Source organism: Spinacia oleracea, chromosome 4 (assembly GCF_020520425.1).
Source record: "Spinacia oleracea cultivar Varoflay chromosome 4, BTI_SOV_V1, whole genome shotgun sequence".
In the NCBI taxonomy this organism is placed as follows: Eukaryota; Viridiplantae; Streptophyta; class Magnoliopsida; order Caryophyllales; family Amaranthaceae; genus Spinacia; species Spinacia oleracea.
Genome location: NC_079490.1, coordinates 169,293,616 through 169,303,410, shown reverse-complemented (window position 1 = coordinate 169,303,410; position 9,795 = coordinate 169,293,616). Strand labels below are relative to the sequence as shown.

At 35.1% G+C, this 9,795-nt stretch overlaps 1 protein-coding gene across 1 annotated transcript; it reads left to right on the top strand.

Annotated features, from left to right (window-relative positions):
• The first annotated feature begins 1,691 nt into the window (after window positions 1–1,691).
• On the top strand, window positions 1,692–9,489 carry LOC110784282 (PTI1-like tyrosine-protein kinase At3g15890). The gene is made up of 4 exons (XM_021988726.2): window positions 1,692–2,151; window positions 3,573–3,720; window positions 7,665–7,927; window positions 8,328–9,489. Exons 1-4 carry the CDS (start codon window positions 2,108–2,110, stop codon window positions 9,103–9,105), a joined length of 1,233 nt encoding a protein of 410 aa, XP_021844418.1. The 5' UTR covers window positions 1,692–2,107; the 3' UTR covers window positions 9,106–9,489.
• Window positions 9,490–9,795: the final 306 nt, after the last annotated feature.

Genomic DNA, 9,795 nt, shown 5'->3' with positions numbered 1-9,795 from the left:
ACATAAGTACATGCATATAGAGATTTTGTGATTTTTGTTTGAGGTTTCTTTTTATTAATTTTTCTGTTTGGATCTACTGTAAATTTGTAATTTAAAAAAAAAAAAAAAATAGTTGGCATGGTTAACGGTGAATTTACATATGGTTAACTCACCGGAAAGTTAGTATGAGGTCCTAAAGGGTGTAAAAAAAAGATATAAGTCCTAAAAGGTGAAAATATAAAAGGTTAGACCCTAACCTTTAACTTAACTCCTTAAACATAGGCAGAAGCTCATACTGATAACTCTGATAGGGTTGTCTAAGTCAATGATAGCTTGCGTCTATTTTGAACACAAGTAACTTACATCGGTAGTACTCATATATATCTATACTCCACCGCATTAGAGTTTAGCAAAAGGTCTTGCACGCATAAGGTATACAATAAATTTATTGTACATTGAGATACCCCGTAACTTTTATCCAGTTTTTTTTGTAACAATTACAGGTTTTTGTAACTTTTAACGTGTTTTGATTAACTTTATATAATCAGAAAAATATTTGATGGATAAACATTTTAAAGTGTTAAGTAACTACCTTTATACATCATTAGTGATTAAAGGAATAATTTTCATTAAAACAAAAAAAAAAATCACCTAAAAGTACCCCGTATATAACTTTTACATATACCGAATTAACTTTAAGCATTTGAGTTAACTTTTACCACGATATACAATATTTATTGCGAAAATGATAAAGGTCGCAACTTACGACTTCTAAGTCGTGTCTCAATGATGACATGACATACTTATGTGTCATGAACGTAATCGTAAACTAAAATATTTAACCTATATAACCTAGTATTATACATGTTACAAAAAGGTAGAAAAATCTTAATATTCTAATCTATTATAAATATAATAAATACTTGTTTCATTATTTGTATCGACTACCTTACAAACATTCATAGTAAAATTATTGCATTGATGGTAAAAATATTTTGATGACGCATTGCTTACGTGACACATATATATACCATTTAGAATCCGACAAGTAGGATTGTGACAACTAAATGTTGTCGCAACTTACGACCTTTAAGTTGTCAAAAAAAAAAAACTTACGACCTTTATCATAACCTTATTTATTATACACCCCTCTTAAATAAGAATTTTCGGAGTGCTTAGTTGGTACCAATCCAACTACGTACAAGTACCGGTGTACATCTTTCGAAAATAGACACAAATCATTACTCCCTCCGTATTTATTTAAGGGATACACTTGCCTTTTCTGGCCGCATTTATTTAAGAGATACACTTGCCATTTTTAGTAACTTATCGATCCCACCATCTAATTAAATAATACATCTAATTTACCCTATGACCCACCATCCTATTAAACAAATAATTTCATAAACCCACCCCATCAAAATGACATCCAATTGTTTACTTATTAAAATATCTATTCAACCCAATTGCTTTATTATTTTATTTCATTTAATTATTCTTCTTAATAGGGAGTATGAGTTTAGATTTTTTTTCTATGTAGCCTATGATGATCCAATATTTAAGGTTGATGATCTGTGTATAACTGGTCGATTTCGGCCCCTCCCTACAATTTTCTCTACAGAGCCTATTTTTTTTAACAAAAAAATCCAAATAAAATCATGAAGAAAAGCAATACAAGTTCAAACTAAAAGTTGGCACTCTTGGCAGCATTAGTAATATAAAGTCAGCAACACCAAGTCACCAAAACATCACCAAAGGAAAGGAAGAGAAAACAAACAAAAGAGTAAACAATTCAATTCAAATCGAATCCAAAAATACTTTTTCTTCTTAAATTAAAATTCCTCTTTCTTCTCCACTTCCAGCTCTGCTGCCTGCAATTCGTGTGAGAGAGAAAGAGGGTCAGAGTTGCTTCTAAGAGAAGTTTTTGTCTTTTTTCAGAAAAAAGCAGAACACCCAGATAAAAGCTGATAATTTAACATACAAAATTTATTATTTTCTGGGTATATTTCCCCGTATTTGCGTGTAGTGTGAAATGGGCTTCATTCTATTTTCTGGGTTTCTGTAATTTTGACGATTCAATTAAAAAAGTTGATTTTTTCTGGAGGATAAAGAAAGAGTAACAAGAAGTATGGCGTTTGGGTCAATACTTTGCTGCGGCAAGGGTTTCGATCGGTATGTTTTTTTTTAATAAAATTTTATAAAATGTTTCTGTTATTTTTAATTTCGGAATTTGGTTATAAATAATTCAAACTGAGCTATTTTCAAGGTTGTATTTTCTTAGTTTGAATTTTTTATGGTACAATTTGGTGTTTTAATTATTAAGAATTATTAAGAATTGCAATTACATGAAATGAATTAATGGGTATGTGCTGTAGAAATCATTTAAACAAGTAGTAAATGCAGCTAGATAGATTTCACCATAAACTGTTCCTAATGATGGTCTCATACTCTCATCAAGTCATTGACTCAATGCTTTAATTTATGCTCAATTTGCAAGTAATTATTGTTACTAATTATTGTTTGTACTTAGAAGATGGATTCTTCTATTGTTTCGGGTTCAAATTGTTAAAATGCTGAAGAAAAAATTACAAATGATGTGGGAATTTAACCCGGTATAATTTTAGTTACTGAAAAAAACTTGTTGAACTGTTGTGTTGTTGGTCTAATTGATTAAAAAGCTTTGTTCTTGTTGCTCCATTTTGTTGAATAGTGTAGTGTTTCTTGGATGTTTGTCTGACTTTGGATTAAATATATGTAATCTAGTGTGAAGATGATGATACAGATAAACATGGGATGCCTAGTTCATAGACATTAAGAGCGAGAATTATCGTTCATTACAGGGAATTCGGGACCGAGACCGGGGGGGGGGGGGGGGGTTGGGGGTTGGGTTGTGGATTTGTGGGAAGTTTGGGGGAAATTGGTGGGTGGATGAATCCAGCATTTCTCTTGACAAATGGTCTTTATTGAAAATGTGATGTATGCGTATGGAGTGAAACATGAAAATTTAGTGTAGGATGATATTTTAGCTTAAGATGTTCTGTTGAAGATTCTCCCCATTCAGTGTGTATTTATTCAATATCTGGTGAATGGTAACTTCTTCTCTAGCTTTTTTCACTAAGGCTCCGTTTGATAGGGTGTAAAACATTTTTCGGGAAATAATTTCCCTCTATTTTCAATTTTACATTGTTTGGTTTGCGAAGGAGTGTAAAACCATTTTCCCTAGGATAAAAATTGTTCTCCCAATGATGAAAACTTTTGAAGGGAAAACTGTTTTCCTTCCTTTTGGCTCATCTCTCTTGTACACTCTTCCCACTACTTGCTTACTTTCCCTTTCATTTTCCTTTTGCTTCTTCATTTTTCTTACATGGAACCAACCAACGGAAAACTAATTTTGGAATTGTATTTTCCATTGTAAATTGTTTTCCATGAAAATCATTTTACACTGAAAATGTTCTACACCCAACCAAATGGAGCCTAAGAATTGAAAAGTATTCTTCCTCTATCCCTTCGAAAGTGTATTTCCCAAGAAATTGTGCTTCTTTTCTGCTTGTAATGGATTTTGAATCTTAAATTTTAGTGTGAAACTTTTGCAGGAAAAAGAAAGAAGAAAGTAAGACAGCATGGAGGATATTTTCTTTGAAAGAATTGCATGCAGCTACAAACAATTTTAATTATGATAACAAACTCGGAGAGGGTGGATTTGGAAGCGTGTACTGGGGTCAGCTATGGGATGGTTCACAGGTAATGAAGGACTTTGCTCTTATGATTTATTGCAGAGAATACAAATAGGATTATGTGTTGAAATCTCAGGGTGTAGTTGACTAGTCCTTACTCCTTATGCAGATTCATAAACTTGTACGTAGTAGGATTTTAACAGATGAAATCTAACTCGAATTTGTTATGGTCTAGCTACTATTTCTTATTGGGTACAACCATGGTTGTTAAACTCCCGATTCGGATCTTACGATCCTACGATTCTACGATCCAAAAACACGCCACCGATCCGGATCTTAGGTAGGATCTTAATGTGTGTAGGATCTTACGATCCTATCTCGATAAAAATTTTGAGTGGTGGGATCTTAATACGATCCTACGATTCTACGATCCGATCCAACATACAATATTTTAAGATAACAATTCTTCTATTAATAAATAGTTCATAATCCCGTCAAAAAAAAAAAAAAAAAGTTCATAATCACATATCATTAGAAATATCATACTAGTCTATCAATAAATTAGTTATAAAAAAAGTATCTTATTCACTTAAAAGTACAAAAATTCATATAATTTCAACAACTTTGCGCGTATCTTATTAATTGATCTTGAATCTACACAAGTATTAATCTTATGTGAGCAAAAAATGATATTTAAGTATAAGATTACATGAATACATGATTGTACATTTCATTTCAATAATATAACCATTATTTTTACTATTTGGTATATCCGATCCTACCCCCTTCATCGATCCAAAGTAGGATCCCGATCCTGACAACCTTGGGTACAACTGAAGCCTAATCGATAATGTCACTTGGCTCTGTTATCTCAATTAAACTGTCTCTCTTGTGAGTTTATTTCTAAATTCTAAACGTAAGAGACAAGAGCCATGTTCTATCTACCCGACTCCTTCACTGCTGCAACGCTGTTAGTGAGTGTACCATTTTTTTTAAAAAAAGTAAGGACTGACACTATAGATGTGGGCTGAATTTTAGTAATTCTGGTAACTAAATGTTCACCTTATTCTCTTACTTTCCTGACGTGCTAAGTGTTTAGCTACATTCTTCTGCACGCACCAATTTTAGAGATCGGAATACTAGAAGATCTCATTTTTCTGTCATCAGCAGAGCCATTGGTTGCTATGGAGTGAATAATGGTCACTCGTTTTTCCTTTTATGTCTCTAGTTCTCTAGAATGTTTATAGATAGCGCTTATTTTATTGGAATTATTCCATGTTTTTGGAAGGGGATGATTAAGAAAGATGTCTTGTGAGATTGATTAGATACTTTTAATGTTAGCAGTTCGATTGATATTGTATGTACGTGAATTTTATTTGGTAGTAGAAAATGTCTAAGGAAGCACTGTAATCTCCCCTTTGTCTTAATCAGGATGAATAAAAACAGGATGGATAATCTTCCAGCTTGAGGTTGAGTTCTAATTTTAAATGTCATAAATTGTGGCTGGATTTTAGTTGTAGGAACTAGGCAGTGGGTTAGTAGGAGTTTGGGAAGTTGAGGAAGGAAGGGCCATAAAAGTAATTATGTGCAACACTTCAGCTTTGGTGAAAATTTATTGGGAAAAATGGAATGATATGCTACCTAGTGTGTTTCGACTAGAATGCTGCAGATTGATAAGTGTGATAACGTTGATAGCCAGAAAACACAAGAATCTTTGTCGCTTTTTCCTGGCATATATTTTTCCACAAATCTGGATAATTTTCGATTTTCTTGAATCCATCCAAGAGTAAGTTCTCCACTTGCCACCTTGTTTTTTAAGTTTATTTTTTCCACTCTTTGATCAGTTGATGTTCAGACTAAATAATTCATATGTAAGCATTTTGCTTGCCTATTCAAAGCTTCCTGATTCTCTGATAGATTTTTGAGTTCAAGGGTAGTGCAAAATATGGTTCACATCTTTGGTGATGATCATAATTGAGAAAGGAAGCTTTTAAAGATAGATTTCTTGTAAGTGGACTAGATTCAAATTGTGAATGCTGGTATAATTTTCTGCGCTGTCAAACAGAAGAACAGAGTACTACCTTGTTAGAACGTTAGCCATGAGGATTTTTGGGATATTACTAATGCACACGGCTAATGAGTTGTTGCTTATGTTTTGGGACTGATTCACTCTGCATACGTTGATTGAATGCAAAAAAAACTTTCATGAGAAACTTAAATTAGCTGGAAGATGTGAGAACTGATTATGAATACAAATATGGTTTTAGCAAAACTTAGTTCCCTTTCGTTGTTGGGATTAAGCCTTAGTATCAAATTTGCTAGCCATTCTAGTGTGCCTCTTAATGAAGTAGACAAAATCATCCTACTCTTTCTATGTGGTACAAGTCCCCTGGTCTTCTGATTGTATAGTTTGGAAATAATTCAAACAGTGTTACCTACATAAAAGTAAGCTTGTTTTGAGGCCAAAACTAATACGGTAGCAGGCATAGCAGCGAGTCAGTGTAGGTAAATCATGGTAAAGAAAAATGGCGGGCACTTGCACTTGTAGGCTCCGTTTGGTAGGGTGTAAAACGTTATCATGGAATACGATTTTCCCATGTTCAAACAATTTTTCATAACTCCCTCAAAGGTGGAAAAACCTTTTCCATTTGAAAGGGAGGGAAACCAATTTTCCTCATTTCCTCCTTAGCTCGCTCCCCTTTGTTCTCCTCAATCTTCACTATCTTCTCTTATTTTCTTTAAGGAACCAAACAAAGAAAAACTAGTTTGGAATTGTGGTTTCCCTTGGAAAATGTTTTACATGGAAATCATTTTACAAGGAAAACTTTTACATCAAACCAAACATAGCCATAGTTGTCAACTTGTCATGACTTTTCATATCAGGTATTCAGTATTCGAATGAGAGAAAGTGCATTCTTGTGCGTCATGGTTAAGGGACATGGCATGCATGCGATTCAACTTAAGCTGACAGTTGACATGGACTTTCCATCATAGTGACCCAGTATGGATGAGAATGGGTGCAAATTCATCTTGTTATGAGTTTGTTTAAGGAATATCCCAGTAGTTACGTCGATCATGAGCACAATATTATTCAATGGTCAGACTTCAGTGAGATTGTGGACTATTAAGCTGAATGCAGGAGTTTTTATTATTAAGTTTTATGAATGGTAACTTTTCTTGGCGACTTGTACTGTTCCATGAACTGTTGTTCACTTGTCAGTCATATTACTCTAGAATTGGAATGCAAAATTCTCCTGTATGGAAAGCGATATGCAGTGTAGCTTTCTCGTTCCTTCCTGAATTATTTTCTGAAAACAATATTGTTTAGCAATCATGCAAGATTGAGGACCTACTTTGTTGTTTGATGGATGTTCAGTTGATTTTATGGCCCGATGTTGCATTCCAATCTGAAGATAGTGTAGGTATTTGACTGAAGACAGAACTTGGCTCTGCATCCACTTATAAAAAATATAAAACCGTCTTCGCTGAGTAATTGAAGCTTGTTATGAATTCTACAGAAATGAGATCATGCTAAAAACAGAACTTCTGATATTACTTGCTCATGTTGGCTAACATAAGCAGAAGATTGTCGAGTTGCTTCAATTATCTTTGATTCACTGCAACCTAGTATAGGCAATCTTTTAAATATTTTTGGATTTTCAATTTTAAGATTACATCTGTATTAGTATATCTTGCCAGATTGCAGGCATATTTGTAGTTTTTTGTTTATACTTGTTTTTTGTACCTCCTCTGTGCATGGAGTGTTAGTACTTTATAGTTCATACATCTTTACCCTTTCACTTTTTTTTTTTACTACACTATTGATTAGTTTCAATTCATTAATTACACTCCACATGAACAATATCTTCAGGATGGAGAGAGTATTCAAATGTATTTGGTGGTTTGTAATCTTGTATTTAGTTGCTGGTTTTTCTGTCTGTTTTTTTGCCCTTTCTGCTACCCTGTAAAGTGTAAACTACAATATAACTAAGTGAGGATTGTTGTTTGCAGATTGCAGTAAAAAGGTTGAAAGTTTGGAGTGATAAAGCGGAGTTGGAATTTGTTGTTGAAATCGAGGTTTTAGCACGAATACGCCATAAAAATTTGCTAACTCTGCGTGGCTATTCCGCTGAAGGACAAGAACGACTTATTGTGTATGATTATATGCCCAATTCTAGCTTATTATCCCATTTGCACGGACAGCATTCAGCAGAATGTCTTCTTGACTGGAAAAGAAGGATGAACATTTCTATTGGATCTGCAGAAGCAATTGTGTATGTCACTCTTATTCATTTATCCGAACTAATTCCTGTCTTTCCTTTTCCACCCCCTTACCCCTAAAGATGGCCGTGGGCTTCAGACCGAGCTCTGTACGAAAATGGGCCGGGCTGAACGTTCAAAACAGGTCCCAGGTCCGACCCAGGCCTACGGATTGTCGTGTCGGGCCGTCGTGCCTAAGCCTAATTTTACTAAATTTAGCGTGCTTCCTCGTGCCGTGCTTTGTCATGCTTTTTCCAGGGAAAAATATGGCCCAAGCCCAGCCCATGACTTCGTGCTCGTACCGGTCTGGGCTTTTTTTTTCGTGCCGGGTATTGTGCCGGCCCGGCCCACGTCCATCTTTACTTCCCCCCATTTTCCTCTTTTTGAGAAACCTCATGCTTTTACGTAATGCAGATATCTACACAATCATGCAACCCCACATATAATTCACAGAGACATCAAAGCCAGCAATGTATTACTAGACTCTGATTTCCAAGCCAGGGTTGCTGATTTCGGGTTTGCCAAATTTGTCCCCGATGGTGCAACGCATGTAACCACAAAGGTGAAGGGCACACTCGGATACTTAGCCCCTGAATACGCCATGTTAGGGAAGGCATCAGAGAGCTGCGATGTGTACAGCTATGGAATTTTGCTGCTAGAAATTGCCACTGGAAGAAGAGCTCTTCAGAAGCTGAACCTGACATCAAACAGGTCCATCACTGACTGGGCCCTTCCATTGGCCCGCGAGGAGAATTTCAGAGAACTAGCAGACCCGAAACTGAAAGGGAATTTCGTGAAAGACGAGCTGAAAAGATTAATCATCGTTGCTCTTGTTTGTGCTCAGAAAAAGCCAGAGAGAAGACCGACAATGGTGGAGGTGGTGGAGCTTTTGAAGGGAGAAGCCAAAGACAAATTAACCAATTTAGAAAACAAGTTGTTTAAGAGTTGGCATTCTGCTGATGATCACAAGAATGAGATTAGAGAAGATAATGCAGACTCTATATTAGAGAGGAAATATGATACTCCTAAACCGGAATCTAAAGTTGCAGAAACTGTATCTAAAGAGAAAGATGATACTCCAAAACCAGAATTTAAAGTTGCAGAGACTACTATATCAGAGGAGAAAGACGGAACTCCTAAACCGGAATACAAAGTTTCTGATTCCGGGTTTGAAGGTGCACAGGAGCGATGAAGTATCCTTCAAAGTGAGTATACATGACATCTTTGTCCCCATAATTTAATTAATTTGTGTTTAACAGTCTAAAATGTTAATTATGGCACAACTTCTGGTTGCAAGTTTGGGTTAATTTATGTGGCTCTAGGTAATTAGGTGTGTTCGTGCCATAGATCTTTGGTCTGGTTTAATGCTTTGTTAGCCTGATGCATTTTCCAACATCCTCTACGGGGTTTTCTCTTTTCTTTTCTTACGCGTGCTGAGAGTTTTCGACATTTATCCCGTGTGTTTGTCCTTTGGACTGAGGTAGAAGATTGGAGTGTAATTGTATATGAGGTTTGTTAATATTTTTCCTATAAGAATTGTTAATTCTTGTTTTTTTTTTTTTTCACTTTTCCCCAATACTGGTGTAAATGTGTCTTTGATTGTCCAATTTGTGCATTGCATTTTGCTCCCCTTTTCCTTTATTAACCTATGTTCAGTGACAAATCTAGAAAATATAGGTAGTGGGGTTATTACTGAAAAATGAAAATAAACTGAAGTTAAGTACTTTTTAAAAAATGAATGAAAATTCACAAAAATTAGGTAATTTTTTCGGATTTTTCATGAAATGCCCCCGAGGTTTGCTTTAATGCACCAAATACCCCTAAACTTTTCAGAATGCACCAAATACCCCCGAGGTTTTAAAAAATAACACAAAATGCCCTT

Bases quoted from the DNA above. Each gene is read 5' to 3' on its own strand.
- LOC110784282 (XM_021988726.2), top strand. From the start codon at position 2,108: ATGGCGTTTGGGTCAATACTTTGCTGCGGCAAGGGTTTCGATCG. The intron at 3,721-7,664 runs GTAATGAAGGAC...TGTTGTTTGCAG, and splicing joins AGCTATGGGATGGTTCACAG to ATTGCAGTAAAAAGGTTGAA. The intron at 7,928-8,327 runs GTATGTCACTCT...TACGTAATGCAG, and splicing joins GGATCTGCAGAAGCAATTGT to ATATCTACACAATCATGCAA.